Below are 17,000 nucleotides of genomic sequence, written 5' to 3' on the forward strand. Positions count from 1 at the left end.
TCGACAGGGATGGTCACTGCCTAGCAGGGTGTGCTGAGAGGCAACAGTCCCATACAGCACAGACTGGCTGTGTCCCACCGGAAGCACTTCCTGAAGGTGAAGTCTTACCTGCCTATGATGTCACTTGCAGTTTGGCTGGTATGGATAAAGGGGACTATCAACTTTTTAAAGCGACTACAACTCGGGAGGCAGAGGCAGGTGTATAGCTGTGAGTTCGAGGCCAGCCTGGTCTACAAAGTTAGTCCAGGACAACCAAGGATACACAGAGAAATCCTGTCTCGAAAACAAACAAACAAACAAAGCGAACTACAGCCTCCTTATCTTCTCCATTACAGAACATTCCTAGGATGAGCTCCTACAGGAAGCATGAGATTTATCAACAGAATTGTTCCTGCTCCTGAGAGTGGAGATAACAGCTGCACTTATCTCGAGTGAGATATGCTAAAACTAAGGAACTATTTCCCAATGACACCGTGATCAGTGCATGGGGTGGAAAGCCCAGGCCCTTGCAGATCCCACAGTTAGAGGTGCGGCTTCACTCCGCCAGCTACTTAAGAGTTTTCAGGCCCCGGATCCATCATCTCTTCAAAATGGCCACTTTCTTCGGGCTGGAAGCAGATGTGATATTGTAAGACCCCCAGCACGGTGGTCTTAACATGGAGACCCCCACCAAGAACCAGCGAGACCAAGGTTTCGGTTGCAACACGCAAGAGGCTTTATTGCAGGGGGACGGGTACCCAGGAGTCTCAGTCTCTGGAGAGGCTGGCGCGCCGAGCGAGTCTTTCGGGGGTCTTTTATAGGGATTTTAGCGGGAAGCGCGGGTACAGAAGCGAGAAGCATAGTTACAGGGCTCTGATTGGTAAATTTAAATGAGGCGAGGTTATGGCCCGGTCATCAGATGGGCTCTAGGAACAGGGGAGTTTACCCGTTCCCTGGGCCAGATGGCCAACCATAAATATCTCGTTTGACATGAAGTGAGGTTATGGCCTGGTCATCAAATGGGCTCTGGGAACAGGGGAGTTTACCCGTTCCCTGGGGCCAGATGGCCGACCATAAATACACTGTTTGACAAGGACAAACTGTTTCTGTTATCTCTGGGCCCCAGGCCTCATCTTATTCCGGGAACCTATTATTCTAGTCTTGCCTTGCAAGATAGCGTTACTGCTGCTATGCTTGCTATGGCGGGTGCACAGGGGAGGGGGTCTTACAATATCTGCATCTTGTTCTGCTTTGCTTTATGTGTATGAGAGAACAAGGAAAGTGTGAGAGGAAACGTTCATCTCCTGCTGTTCCTTTTCCATAGAAATCAAGAGAATTCAGCCGGGCGTGGTGGCGCACGCCTTTAATCCCAGTACTCGCGAAGCAGAGGCAGGCGGTTCTATGTGAGTTCCAGGGTAGCCTGGTCTACAAAGTGAGTCCAGAACAGCTAAGGCTACACAGAAAAACCCTGTCTTGAGAAACAAAAAACAAAAACAATTGCAATTTGTTATTTTGGGTTTGGTCTTTTTTTTTTTTAATGATTTATCTATTTTTATTTTTATGTACATTGGTCTTCTGTCTGCTTGTCTGTGTATGTGAGGGTGTCAGATCCCCTGAGACTGGAGCTGCAGACAGTTGTGAACTGTTATATGGGTGCTGGGAATTGAACCAGGGTCCTTTGGAAGAACAGCCAGTGTTCTTAACAGCTGAGCCATCTCTCTAGCCAATTTACTTTGAAAATCCAGATCCAGCCGGGCAGTGGTAGCACGTGTCTTTAATCCCAGCACTCGGGAGGCAGAAGCGGGCAGATTGCTGTGAGTTCGAGGCTGGCCTGGTCTACAAAAATAGTCCAGGAGAGCCAAGCTTACACAGAGAAACTGAGAAACCCTGTCTCGAAAAAAAAAAAAAGAAAAGAAAAGAAAAGAAAAAGAAAAAAGAAAATTCAGATCCGAGGATATCCACTTTTTTTTTAATATTTATTTATTTTTTATTATATATACAGTGCTCTGTCTGCACATATACCTGCAGTCCAGAAGAGGGCATCAGATCACATTATAGATGGTTGTGAGCCACCATGTGGTTGCTGGGAATTGAACTCAGGACCTCTGGAAGAACAGACAGTGCTCTTAACCACTGAGCCATCTCTCTAGCCTGCCAAATACGTTTTAAAAGAAATAAAGTCAAAATAATTTTTATTCATCTACTTACATTTTCTCAAAACAGGAAAGTGGTAAAGGGGTGGCAAGCTAGTGGAAGCTGCCAGGTAGATGGATACCCAGCACAGAAAATTTTTATTTGCATCCATTAAACCACATTAGTTACATGAATAAACAGCCATATGCAAAATGTTGCATCATTAAACCTTCTGGGTTTATAAACTGTTCTTAATTAATTATATGAGTTAGCAGTGGGCTATTTAGGTATTGCTACAGAAGAAGTGGTATCATCAGCACAGTGACTTTATGTTGCATTGACTAGGTATAGACACAAAACCTTCTCCAGAAAACTTAGATACATTTTAAGTTTTAGTAATGTGAGCTAGTAAATTTCAAATAAATACTTGAATGTATAATAACTTATGTTTACTTTATATGTGTAGTTATAATTTTGAATAATAATGTGTGTGTATGTGTGTTCTGTGACATACACATGGATGAAGTGGCAGGCTATGGCCTGTTTTTGTTCTCTCTCTCTCTCTCTCTCTCTCTCTCTCTCTCTCTCTCTCTCTCTCTCTCTCTTAATTTGTCAAGACAGCCTTAGCTGTCCTGGACTTGCTTTGTAGACCAGGCTTGCCTTGAACTCACATAGATCTTCCTGCCTCTGCCTCTGCCTCTGCCTCCTGAGTGCTAGGATTAAAAGCGTGCGCCACCACGCCCAGTTTATGGCCTGTTTTTCTTTCCATCCCTTGTATATTTCTCTGTGCTCTCTTCCAGTCCTGTCATCTTCTTGATTCCTCTTTCTACCCCCGGAATATAGTCTTTACCTTGCTACATGACTCCTCTTATTAATAAAGTCACACAAAGCACATCTTTAGTCTTGTCTGGGAGTCCTAAAGACTTTTTTCATTGATACTATATTTATTAATCTTTACAATACTACTATGAGGTAGCTGGGAGAGACAATTTTTACCCTCATTCTGAAAAAACACCAACAAAATGTTAAAAAAAAAAAAAAAAGGACTAGATAAGCTACACAGTGTCTGAAGCAGGAGGGATGCTTTTGTTGTCCCATTTTTTTTCATCAACAAAACTAAGCTCATGTCATGTGTCCTAATCAATGACTCTTTAAAGTCCACTGGTCCACACTGCAAGTAGCTTCAACTTGGCCAGCTGAATTTATTCTGAGTACAAAACGGTGATAAGCATGCTCTGGCTTGACATTTGGTTCTCTTTTATGTGAAAAATTTCCTTAGCCCAGAAGGTTAGTCCACCATTGTTACTGTCCTTGACATCAGAGTCTCAGAGCGAGCCTTCTTCCCTCCAGAGTGATCCTGAGGGACACTTTGCAGATTCTTTCTGCCATCATTTGTCCTTTCTGCGACACCACCTAACAGAATAACAAACAAGTGGGAAGCAGGGACTAGGCACGCCAGGAGAGAGGAGGAGGGAAACATGGTTTGTTTTGCTTTGGGGGCATCTGAAACGAGTCCTGAAATTGTCCACTCCTTTTCCAGACATGAGGTAACCTTGGCTTGCTCTGCCTGTGCTGTGTCCTCCTGGGTCTCATTTCTTTATGGCTTCTGTTTCTTTACACTGCTGTGCTATGCTCCCATCATGCTTTCATTTTCCAGTGAAATAAGGCAAGAGAGGGTTTCAGGTCTGGATTTCCGTCTGAATAGAAAATGCTCTCCACGAATGCCACTGACTTCATGCTCCCCTGCCCTTCATATCAGAATAAGTGAGACTTTCTTAGGGCAATCTGTTTTGTTTTGTTTTGGTTTGGGTTTTTTGTTGTTGTTGTTGTTTTGTTTTTTGGTCTTTTGAGACAGGGTTTCTCTGTGTAGCCTTGGCTGTCCTGGACTTGCTCTGTAGACCAGGCTGGCCTCGAACTCACAGCGCTCTGCCTGCCTCTGCCTCCCAAGTGCTGGTTTGTTTTTTTTTTTTTTTTTAACAAGGCACCTACAGTAATTCCACTGGCTTTATTGCTTGGTGGGAAACAGAAGTTTGCCCAGATATATGACAGTGTAGACAAAATCCTCAGCAATCACTGATCCTCGGGGAGAGATGTGAAAAAACAGGAAGGACATGACTCTGAGTAGAAAATGTATCAAAAATAAGAGAAGACACATGGCTTTCCTGAGTCACTAAATACGGAAGGCAGAACTGTGAGTAAACACGAGCATGATGAAGTCCAAGAAGCATGCTGCAAGTAGCCACAAATTATGTGTTTTTCCGAAGCCACTCGACTATCCTGGCAAATCTCTTCTTGTTTTTCAGATTCTTCGTCTTCATTGCCTGTAATTTGGCAAGAGCCTTTACCTTCTGGTGTTCCTCCAGCACGCTGCTGAGGAAATGCTGCAGCTGGAAGGACAGAGACAATCAGTCAGCACCACCAAACTGCTCACTGGCACAAAATAAGACAAATCCCATGGACAAAATGACATTGCAAAGAGGCAATGACGGTTGGGAGGAACAGCAGTGTGTAGACCTCCATCATGTGACCCTGGGAAGACGGTGATGGAGACAGTGTGATTAAGACTGTGCCTCCCCCGAAGGATGAAGTGTTGACCAGAAGGAATGTCCATGAGGGAAGAACTTGGTCTTATTAAGTTCTCTGTTTCTGAAATACCAGCATAGCTCTCAATAAATTGTCACCGAAAAATAAAATAAAAATAAAATAAATTGTCACCGAATACATATTAGATATTGCAAACGATTGGTGAACAGAGACAAAATAAGATGTTTTTGTATTTCAAAGGAACTTGGGAGCTTGCAGAGGCCAATATTGACGCATCTTGTATATGTCTTTACAGATGTTACCCTTCATTTCTGAGTGTTTTAGTCAAACTGGCACTGTTTGTAGACACCATGATCTTTCTATTCATCAGAACTAATAAACAATACAGCAAAGTTTCATAATACAGAATTAATATGCAAAACTCAGTACTGTCGGGCTGGTAAAAAAAAAAAAAGTAGCTCAGTTGGCAAAGTGCTTGCTGTGTAGACATGAGGATCCTGGTTAAATTCCCTCCTTAAAAGGTGTGGCGTGGCGGCATGCCACTGATGCGATTCAAGGAGCTGGGTTCCATCCCAAGGAAGCTGCCCAACTTGGCAGTTCTGCCCACGTGGATCTGAGCTTAGTGTCATCAGACATACACATGCAAAGGGGTCATGGAATCTTCCTCCATGGCTAAAGAGGGACACTGAGGTCAGGCAAGGTGTGGCAGGGCAGTTCCTGCATGAAGGCTCTGAGAAGGCAAGAGACACTGAGAGGCTATTGTGTGAAGCTGTGGACGTGAACCCTGGACTGCATTAGAGATAGCAAGAGACTAGAGGTGCTAGAGCCAAGGAGACTTTCAGACAGAGAGTGGAACCAACCCGAGAGAGAGGAGTGGGTTGCAGGCAGCCAAGCTAGAAGGACGGAGCCATATAACCTCTTTGACACCGGACATAGAGCTACAGGATTTGGAGTTTTCCCCGCTAGGTGACTGTTTTCTTTGGTCCACTGTTTCCTCATTGTGTCCCGACTCTTCCCTTTTGTCATGGTACTGTACATTCTGTGCATTGCATGTTGGAATCACATAATTTGCTTTTTGATTTTACAAGACATTACAAGTAAGAGACTGCCTTGGATCTCAGAAGAGACTTTGAACATTGTGCTTTTAAAAAGTATTAAGACTGAAAGACAGGGGCTGGAGAGACGGCTCAGTGGTTAAGAGCACTGACGGCTTTTCCAGAAGTCCTGAGTTCAGTTCCCAGCAACCATATGGTAGTTCACAACCATCTATAATGTGATCTAATGTGTACTGTATACATAATAAATAAATAAACAAACAAACAAATAAACAAATCTTTTTTAAAAAAAAAAGACTGAAAGACAATAGGGACTTCTGAAGTTGGATTAAATGTATTTTATGTTATGACATGGCTGTACAACTACAGGAGCCAGGAAATGAGAATGGCCCTCATAGATAGGCTCATGAGTTTGCTTCCCAGTTGATGGAACTGTTTGGAAAGAATTAGGAGGTGTGGCCTTCTTGACGAAGGTGGGTCACTGGGGGTGGGCTCTGAGATTTCAAAAGCCCATGCCATTCCCAGTTAGCTCTCACTCTGCCTCCTGTTTGTGGATTGAGATATAAGCTTCCAATTACTGCTCCAGTGCCATGCCTACCTGCCTGCTGCCATGCTCCCTGCCATGACGATCATGGACTCTCTAAAATTGTAAGCAAGTCCCCAGTAAACTCTTCCGTAAGAAGCCTTGGCCATGATGTCTTATCAGAGCAACAGGAAAGTAACTGAGACAGAAGGAATGAAGGGTGTGGCTCCAGAGAAGCAGAATTGTAAGGATGAAGTTGTTAGGTATCTGGAACAGACTTTAGAATTCACCAACACTCACGGTTATTGAAGACTCCCTTGGTAACATGGAGAACACTGAAAGCCCATTCTTTGACAGATTTGAAGGGCTTGCTACAGGGGAAAAGGAAGTTAGTGAGTGTTCCTGTGCCTTTTGGCAATTTGTGGAAAAATAAGAATAATAATTTTGGATGGTTGCTTTAGCATCTTTGGATAAATTGACAAAGGAAAAGAATGAGTTTTATGGCAAAAATTAGCCAACTTCTTGTATCTCAGGATACAGTGACAAAGGAAAAGAATGGACCCTGTGGTAAAAGTTACCAACTTATAGCATCTCTGCACATAGTGGCAAGAAAAGAGTGAACTCCGTGATACAACTGATTGGCTCCAGATGCACAGAGGCACTCTAAAGCTTTCCAAGTGTGCCTTCTCTCCAGCAGCCGCAGAGCCCAATGTGCGGAGAATCAAAACAAAGCCCTTAGTAAAAGAAAGATTAGCTGAATGGCAACAATTCAAGGCCCAACCTTTGAGGGTACCAACAGTTAAAGTTAGGGCACTACTGGTGAGGAGTAAGGCCCTGCAATATGGGATGGAGATGTGTAAAAGGACCCTACTTAGGCTGAGGACATTGAACCTTAGATTAGGAAGGGCTTATGTCTCCTGAGGAAGTAATCTCTCCACCCTTAGCAGAGGATGCATCTCCACTCCCTCACTCCTGAAATTTTTTTAGATTTATTTATGTATTATTATGTATACAGAGCTCTGCCTGCATGTACACCTATAGGCCAGAGGAGGGCATCAGATCACATTATAGATAGTTGTAAGCCACCATGTGGTTGCTGGGAATTGAACTCATGACTTCTAGAAGAACAGTCAGTGTTTTTAACTGCTGAGCTATCTCTCCAGCCCACTCCTGCGATTTTTGACCTCTCTACCTTTGCCTGGGGAAATTAATCTTCTCATTGTCCACCCAACCAGGAATAATCTTCGGAAGAAGATGCCAATAGTTGCCTCTACATCTATAATCAGACTTAAGGTTGAGCAGGCTCCTGGGGGATAGAAAGTGTGATCCATGGGGGCTGGAAAGATGGCTCAAGGTTAAGAGCACTGTCTGCTCTTGCAGAGGTCCTGAGTTCAATTCCCGGAAACCCCCTGGTGGCTCACAACCATCTATGCCATCTACTGCCCTCTTCTGGCCTCCAGGTGTACATGCAGATAGAGTACTGTAATACATAAATAAAATTGAAAGGAAGAAAGAAGAAAGAAAGAAGGTGTAGTCCATGAAGAGGCACACTACACTACTAAGGAGCTCTGTCATCCCAGACCTGGATACCTGTGGTGGCTATGGATTTGCCTTTCCTGCACATACTGCTTCTGCCAAAACTACTGTCATGGACTTATAGTATTCCTCATCCCCACTGTGGTACTCCACATAACATGGCTTCTGACCAAAGAATGCACTTCCCAGTCAGCAAATCACGACAGAGGCCTTGCGTTCACAGAGCCCACTGGTCTTACCATGTCTCCCATCACCCTGAAGCAGCTGGCCTAAGCAGAATGATGGATGGCCTTTTGAAGACACAGTTCAACGCCAATTAGAGGACAGGAGCCGGAGATGCTCCAGAAGCAGTGTTCGCTTTGAATCCACAGCCAGTATATGGTATGATTTCTCCCATAAACTATTTCTTCAGGATTCCAACACAGACTGGAAACTGGCAGTTCTCCAGGACTTTCTTAAAGGGACCCCAACCCCAGACTGGGACAGCTGAGACATCAGTTTTGTGGTCTGAACATCTACTAGATGTTCAGCTTTCGCATCAGTTAGACAGGCCTGGTTGGAAAACTTGGACCACAGTTTGTAAGCTGCTCTGATAAATTCCCTCTATATATGATGTGTGTGTGTGTGTGTGTGTGTGTGTGTGTGTGTGTGTGTGTGTGTAAAGTTCTATTAGTTCTGTTCCTTTAGAGCAGTGGTTCTTCACCTTCCTAATGCTGTGATCCTTTAATACAGCTCCTTAGGTTGTGGTGACCCCCAACCATAAAATTATTTTTGTTGCTATTTCATAGCTGTAATGTTGCTAATGTTATAAGTTATAGTGTAAATATCTGAATATCTGTGTTTTCCAGAAGGGTCATTTGACATCCAAAGGGGTCACAACCCACATGTTGAGAACCGTTGCTTTAGAAAAACCTGACTGATGAGCTGGCCATGATAGTGCAAGCACCCGGGTAGGCAGAGGCAGGCAGATCTCTGTGAGTTCGAGGCCAGCCTGGTCTACAAAGTGAGTTCAGGACAGCAAAGGCTACACAGAGAAACCTTGGTTTGAAAAGTCAAAAAAAAAAAAAAAAGACAGAACAAAAGAAAAAATAAAGAAAAACCCAACTGATACAATACCAATAGCACAAACAATGCATAGAGTGAGATGACTTAGATAAGTATATGATTTTTAAGCCATGCATGGCACATGCCTTTAATCCCAACACTCCTGAGGCAGAGGCAGTCAGATCTCTGTAAATTTGAGGCCAGCCTGCTCTACAAAGTGAGTCCAGGACAGCCTAGTCTACACAGAGAAACCCTGTCTCAAAAAACCAAAACATAAAAAAAAACCTTAAAACTAAAAAAGTATATGATTTTTAATTTTTAGCAAGTCAGAGTACATCAAAACTGCTTCCCAAATATCATTATAGTTCACATACCTTCAGGACTTACCTCCATAATCTGTAGATCTGTACTTACAGTCCTCCCTAAGACAAACACTAGGGTGTCCACAAACTGTGATCCATAGCTGCAAAGCAATGAGATGCTAGTCAGAGAGCAGCAACCTGGCAAAGGTACTGCTTGTGTTAGCAGTAGATAAATAGTACAAACGTAACCCTGCTATGTCATCCTCACAAATCTAAGTAAAATCGTGTATATACTTGTTTAGTTTCCTTTGAGTGGAAAATCTGTTATGTAGAAAATTATTAACACTAAATAAATACTTTTATATACTGTTTTGTGCAACAAAGTTTGCAGTTTTATTTAAATATTAATATATTTCTTTACAGCAACAATCATATGTATTGACTCTATGGGCAGTTAGAATTTACGAACAATATTTCAAAGCAAGAAACTTTATAAGGACACAGTAAGTAAGTGAGTAAGTAAGTAAGTAAGTAAGTAAGTAATTGCTGTCCCTCAAGGAATAATAGTAAATAGGGAATACATTTCAAAACCACTGACTCAAACCCTCTGTGGTGTATGTAAAGTCATGTTTGTGTGTTTTGTGTAGTGTGTGTGTATCTCTATATTCTGACAGCCTCAAGATGTGTCAGTACCATGACTGCCTTAGTTCCATTCAGGAAACAAAAACTGTCAAGTGTTACAAACTAAAAACAGATACATACCAGAGCAAAGCACTGCTGTAGCAGGGGGGAGGGGGGAGGGACTTTTGGATGCATTAAAAAGAGAAAGAAAAATTGGAATAGGATTATTACAGCGGACTGAATAAGAAACAGTCGGTTGGTTGCTTTGGTAGCTAATATACATACTTCAAAACTGTAATTGTGAATTTTCAAATCCTAAGAGTTAATTATCTATAGAAATCAAAGTGAGAGAAAAGTAGACGCTTGCCCTCTTCAAGACCCAGATGTCATGGAAGCTGAAGCTACCTGAGTGGACAGGGCACTGTGTGCAGTTCAGATGAGCAAAGCTGTGACTGTGAGCCAGGAGAAACAGCTCTTGGCTCTCTGCTTGAATTAGCCAAGGAGAGAAAAACTTGTGAGATAACACAATAAACTTCAGTTTCCAAGCAAAACCAACCCACAAAAACAAGTTCCAAACTTTGGAGCAGAGGAAATTTGTCTCCTGAGCTAAAGATGTAACATCTCCCCCAGACGTGGACGAAAGTGCCACGGCGAGGCAGAGGTGAGTTTTGCAGTTGACCTGAACAATTGGTCAGCTGTGAACTAAGAGTACCGTGGAAGTAACGTGAACTACCAAGTGTGAGAGCAGCTGCTGGAGTCCCTGCCTAGTTCATCTCACCCCTTATTCACCAACTCCAGGAATTCTTTTTGAGAAACCGATGGTTTTTTTGTTCTTGCTTGAAAGAATATTCTTTTGCAATATTGCTGATCAAAACATAGAGACTGTAAATGGTCTGTCTTTACCAGTTTCCAACATGCTTTAATTGTTATGAAGACAGGAGCCAGTGCATAGCAATATAGTTATCTTATTTATTTATTTACTTATTTGCTAATTTTGAGACAGGGTATCACTATGTAGCCCTCAGTGTGCTGGAAATCTCTCTGTAGACCAGACTGGCTTTGAATGTGCCGAGATCTACCTGCCTCTGCCTCCCAGGTGCTGGGAAAGGTGTGTGCTACCATGTCCAGCTAGTTTTCCTTAAGGGGGAAAAAAAAGAGCTAGGAGCACTGAGTTAATATAGGCATAGTGATCCAGTACTTGAGACTGGCAGGTCTTTCTGCCTCTCACTTTCACATATTATGTCTTTAATTTCTATATTCAAATAAAGCTAGAATTTTTCTTCAGCCTATGAAGAATCATAAAAGCACAAATACTACCTCTGTCACAACAATCCTATCGCCTCATCCCTGCTCACATTCTTTCATAGGACTTCTTATAGCTGCATGTACCTATTGAGTTCTCAGAGGCTCTTTATGGCGAGTAGGAGCTCCTCATGGGAGTCAGTATTCCAAAGGTCATCTCTGGTCCAGTCATGAACTAAGTTCCCTAGAGTAGCAAGTGCAATACCCTGTCCACAAGAGGGAGGGGTGAGACTAAGTCAAAATATGTTTCTAAATTAGGCTTCCTCAGAAGATTTCTAGGCCTGCTTGAGGGGAGAATACAGCACTCAATGTGTTCTCAATGGTCATCATTTGCTGAAAACAGAAAATATAGGCTGAAAGTGGTATTATAAAATGAATATCCATCATAAATGTTAAAATAAACACATAGATATTGCTTGATAGGCAATGATTTTTGTAATACTATTTGTTATCTGAGTCAGCTGGAGTCAGTGACTTAAGCCCTTGTGAAAACTCTTTTAACAATGTCTGTAAAGAATCTCACACTCAGGAGGCAGAGGCAGGTTGATCGATGTGACTTCAAGGCCAGCCTAGTCTACAAAACAAGTCCAGGACAGCCAAGCTATACAGAGAAACCCTGTCTCAAAAAACCAAAAAATAATAAGACTCCTTTATCCTTTCCCCATATGATACTTTTTCTGCTGTGCAACAAATATAGAGAAAAGCCATTTGTAAGGGATAGACACAGACACATTCAGACAGACAGACATACTGGGACAGACATGGAACAGACAAGTCAGACTCAGGCAGGCATATAATGTCTCATTCAACAGACAGAGGTGGATAACGACAGCAAAAGGGAGTAGAGAAATCAAACGTGGGCTCACTCTTGCTTAAATGACACCAAAAGGAAGGGCTTTGATTTCTTGCCTTAATGTAAGATTGATATATTATTGGTGACTCAGGGTGTATCCTTACTGCATTCAAACCTACTGCGCTCTTATATTACTAGGAAAAACCTTAGGCATTATCAAATGCAGTAGCTGCCATTTCACAGAGGGCAAAACCAAACCCTAAATGTTAATCAGTAGACAGACAATAAACCAATGTTGTTCCATTTGCAGTTTGAAATGACAGAACTGAAAAACATTGTTTCTCATCTCTCTCTCTCTCTCTCTCCTGGGACAACTGGTCTACCAACAGATGTATACTTTACTGGCATTAGTATGTATATGACTAGGCTCAGAAGGGATGTGCCTCTAAGATCCTAAATGGCTGCAAACTCTGGATTTCTTTCTTGGAAACTTTATCTTGCTAAAATAAAGCATACGTTTATAAAAATGAAGTAATGAATTATAAAAATTTTTGAAGCTGTGCCTTTTGAATCTAGTTTGTCATGAAGATTTGTAACATGATCACGCACAACACCGACTATAACTTCAATAAGCCATTGATATTCTGATATATAAAGAGTTAAGTCAACATTCCTATGCCATTTAAGTATATATATGTTTTCATCATTAATTTGAACTTTAGCTCCCAACAATTCATAAATTGTACTGTTTATTCAGGCAAAACCATTAGGAAAATTAAACAAGACTTCTAATGTAAATTAAACCCTAAAAATAAATGTAGTCAATTTGTAAAACAGATTTAGTTGAGTAGTAGGATATGCAAAAGGAGTGAACTAATTTGATTTGCCATAAATGTAGCATCATTTATGAATTTGGTGTTCTCTGGAATAAATTATAAAAGTAATGAAACCATTGTTAAAAGTTCATGCATTTATATAATTCTACAAACTTCATGGACATCATAAGATATATTTAGAAGGGTTTTTGTTGTTTTTTTTACAGATTCCTTATACGGCTATATTTAATGTACTTATATGAGTCAATTAAATCAGTTGTGAGGCCAGCGACTCTTGAGAGAGTAGAATTTAAGTCTTAGTAGGAAGTTGCCAACATTTTCCTGTTCTCTAAAGGTAAGGAGAAAAGTCTTTTACTGAATTAAAATTACATGCGAAGTCACTTACATTAAAAGCAGTCTTTCTCATTTTCAAGTCCCTTGAGGTAGGGCATAGATTCAGAGCAGAAAGAAAATTGCACAAGTATCAGGAAAATATCATTGTATGCCTTTACCTTGCACTCAGCTTCTCCTACACTTGACATTACTACAACACATGTGTAAGAGTGACTGACCCAAACATCCTTTAATTTTGAAGTGAGAAACGAGCTCTGGTGGTTTGTTTTCCAGTCTAGCAAGTTCCATTGGCTAAAGAGGTGCCAATGTGAGGAAAGCATCACAGTGGGACAAGGATGCTCTCCAGGGCCAGGTGATACCATTTATTTATTTCTTGGCTTAGTGAGCTTTTAAATGCCATTTTGAAGTTTTAATTTGCACCTGTGCTTTTGTGTCGACAAATCGATCAAGGGTCACTAGCCATTCTGTGTGCCTCTGAAGCCCTGCCAAACTTGAGAGTGACTTCCTTAAGTTCATTTGTCTGTGTGGTTCATGCTAGAGTTGAGAGGTAAAACCTCACCATGAGCCACGACAGTACATACCTTCCTTAACATCTATCAGTGGTATAAGTGCCAGACATCGCTTAACACTAAGCCTGGGAAGCATCTATGACCCTTTGCCTTCCTGAGCATCTCAACATAAGTGTGATAACAAGGTGCATCCTAAGACAAATCATGACTGGTCCTTGGTGGATTTGTTTGTGTTTATTATTTACTTAATTATTTATTTGGTGGTGGTGACTGAACCCAGAAGCTCATGTGTAAGTATTCTATCACTGAGCTGCACATATGCACACACATGTATGTATTTATATGCATATGTGTGAACCAACTGGTGTGCTCTTCTTCCCTGGGAGGACTTCAGCTGCCTACAGTTCTTTGTGTAGGGTTGAGACCTCGTGGGCTTTTCTTTGTCCAGTTTGGCGCGTCCATTGGTGTCATCTTTCATGACCACTAAAGGCATTAGCAGGAAGTTATGGAAGAAAAACTAAGGACTAGCTGCGTTAAGTGACTTTAAGCAAGCTGAGTAATGCTGCCAAGGTTCACAGACAAGGCAGAGTGAGATCAGTGAGGCCTAGGGGGAGCTGAGGACATTGAGCTTTCCTTATAAGCTCAAGGGACAGAAAGCAGTGAGTAACAGACAGGCTCATGAGACTTAGAAACCATATACAAAAAAGAGATTTGAACAACTTCAAGTTCAGCTTCTACATTCCCAGTGGGGAATCGCAGAGTGAGAAGGGGATTATCTTTAAGGACTAAAGTAGAAAACATAACTCATTACCAAAATCTGAGTGATCTCAGAAAATGTAAATAGAAAATTCATGTGGTCCTCCAACACAATAAACCACAAGTTAGATAACCTTAAACAAAAGATAAGAACAATATTTTCATAATGTGAATATAATATGTAATTTCCTATGATGAGTTAAAAAATAGTGCAGTATAAATGAGTTTTCAGGTATATAACTTTAAATTTTCTTATGCTACAATTGGGATGTAGCAAAAAGTAAGTTAAAAATTTTTTAAAAATTTAGAAAGGTATTCAATAAGTATTTACAAAACCCCGTTTACTGTGATCTATGAGATATTCACACACATCCATGTTTATATTCTAGTCACATGAGCATGGCAGGGACATGGCTGTCATCCTAGTATTTTCGAAGTTACACATAAGTTTGAAGAACTGATGGTTTTTCTCAGCTACATGGTAAATTCAAGGGCTTGGGCTACACAAGAACCTGTTTCAAAAACAAACAAAAAGGGGTTGGGGATTTAGCTCAGCGGTAGAGCACAAGGCTCTGAGTTTGGTCCCTAGCTCTGAAAAAAAAAATCGTAGGGAGAATATGCATTTATTCTGAAGAAAGAATCTTCTTTGCAAATGGTGTCTCCTCCAGGTGCTTCAGCTGAGTGGTAATGGCACACGCCTTTAATCCAACCACTTGGGAGGGAGAGGCAGGCGGATCGCTGTGAGTTTGAGGCCAGCCTGGTTTACAAAGTGAGTCCAGGACAGCCAGGGCTACACAGAGAAAACTTGTCTCAAAAAACAAAAAAACAAAACAAACAAACAACAACAACAATAACAAAAAACCTTTTCTTGTGCTTCAACCTTAGCCATGTTTTATCTGCTAAATCTGTATATCTGAGTACATGCAAGGATTGTTAACTCTTATCTTTTAAAAATATATGGCTATGTAATGTTCTAGAAGCAGCAGCCATCCAGGACTTGCTCTCTGATGTTTACATACTAATGTATATTTTGCTGACCTAGCAATCAAGTAGATATAATCCTCAAGAGTAAAAAATCCTCAAGAGTAAAAACTCAGTAATACCAATAAAGAAATCTGTCCAATGTTTGTAACATGTACTACATTAGGCTAAGGTTGTAATGTTTCTTAAAGCCATGGTGCTAGGCTTCATGAAATACATGGATTGATGGTGTATACTCATGCCAAAAATGTGCCTTACTCAATTTAGTGTTTCCTAGGAGAATCTGCTTGATTGGCGTAATGGGGGAAACTGAGATAGATAAAAACATATGGCCGGGCATGGTGGCGCACACCTTTAATCCCAGTGCTTGGGAGGCAGAGGCAGGCAGATTGCTGTAAGTTCAAGGCCAGTTTGGTTTACAAAGTGAGTCCAGGACAGCCAAGGCTACACAGAGAAACCCTGTCTTGAAAAACTAAAACTAAAACAAAACAAACATATGCACATCTGTTTTCATATAGAAAGTCAGTATTAAGGGTGAGTGGTCTTTGGCGTTTTGTAGTTTGTGGGGAGAGAAAACATAGAGGAAAAGTGATTACTTTTTTAGTGAGTGAAAGAACTTTTCTGACAGAGGCTGAACCATAATCAGTGTTCTAGTGTACCTTGAGCAATGGCATAGCCTATAATGTTTGGGGTATCTACTGGACCCCGTTGACATCACTTTGAAAAGAGATAACCTATACCTGGCACTGGGCTTTTTATTTGATAGCCTACAGTGCCTGGAAGGGGCATTGTTTCCCCTTTATGGAAGGCCTACAGCTATGCACCATACTGACAGCATAAGTGGACTCCGTGAGTTAAAAAGCAAAAGAGAGCACATGAAATTGGAAAGGAATAGTGGGAGGGTGGGGGTGGCGAAAGACTCAAAAAGGAGGGGATGAAGAACTGGCTTGATCAAAACTCATTATACATTTGAAATTATCAAACGATAAGAAATAAATTATCCAAATTATATTCTCTGATCAAAATAAGAAGGAAAAATAATTAGTGGCCTAAATGAAATTGGGGCCCTAGTCTCCTTCTTACCTTTTACTCACAGCTTCCCAGTTGTTCATTAGAAAGTCCTTTGCAACAAAACGGCCAACTTCGGCGTCTGACACAATTTCTAGTACACGTGTGTCATTAAAATAGGATGGAGACCCAGTGATTTCAAGCTCCATAAATCTACAAGAGTCCAGTTGTAAAATGTAAACAAGCTTTAAAAACCAATGGAAAGTTAATTTTCATGGCATTTTAAAAGCTCACAGTTCTAAGTAATGCACAAAAATGTTTGTTTCTTTTTCTTTTTTCTCTTTCTCTCCTTTGGGATATGGATTATGTTTTCAAGCAAGAATGTTCAACGTAAGTTGATCATGTCACCTGTTAAGAATCCATGGATCTTTACTGCAGGCCATTGCATGAACAAGATAGATGTCTTCCTCTGTCTCTGTTTTATTGATGTAAAAATTTAACAAAAACTCCCACTCCTCATAGCTTCCCAGGGCAATGCCATTGCATAAAACCGGTCTTTCAATTTGATAAAGTATTCTGAAAGGCATAACAGGATAAGGTATTCCCCATGGTAGTTTAGAAACACAGTTCATCCAAGGAGTAATATTCTGAAGCATAAATCTAGTAAAATCATTTGATAGCTGACCTATGAAGATCAAAGGTAGAGATCTAAAGAAGCAAGTGAGGGAGCTATCATTAGCATCAT

At 41.2% G+C, this 17,000-nt stretch overlaps 1 protein-coding gene across 1 annotated transcript in view; it reads right to left on the reverse strand.

Moving 5' to 3' along the window:
• Positions 1 to 2,666: 2,666 nt before the first annotated feature.
• The window catches only part of LVRN (laeverin), a 59,581-nt gene continuing 45,247 nt past the window's right edge, over positions 2,667 to 17,000 (reverse strand). Inside the window, exons 17-20 of the mRNA XM_084779612.1 lie at positions 16,664 to 16,831; positions 16,331 to 16,468; positions 9,202 to 9,277; positions 2,667 to 4,499 (exon numbers count right to left, since the gene is read on the reverse strand). Coding sequence (XP_084635738.1) covers positions 4,359 to 4,499; positions 9,202 to 9,277; positions 16,331 to 16,468; positions 16,664 to 16,831 — 523 coding nt within the window. The 3' untranslated portion in view covers positions 2,667 to 4,358. The remainder of the gene's footprint in view (positions 4,500 to 9,201; positions 9,278 to 16,330; positions 16,469 to 16,663; positions 16,832 to 17,000) is intronic.

The sequence above is a fragment of the Acomys minous genome (genome assembly GCF_964271855.1).
Source record: "Acomys minous genome assembly, chromosome: 4".
Lineage (NCBI taxonomy): Eukaryota > Metazoa > Chordata > Mammalia > Rodentia > Muridae > Acomys > Acomys minous.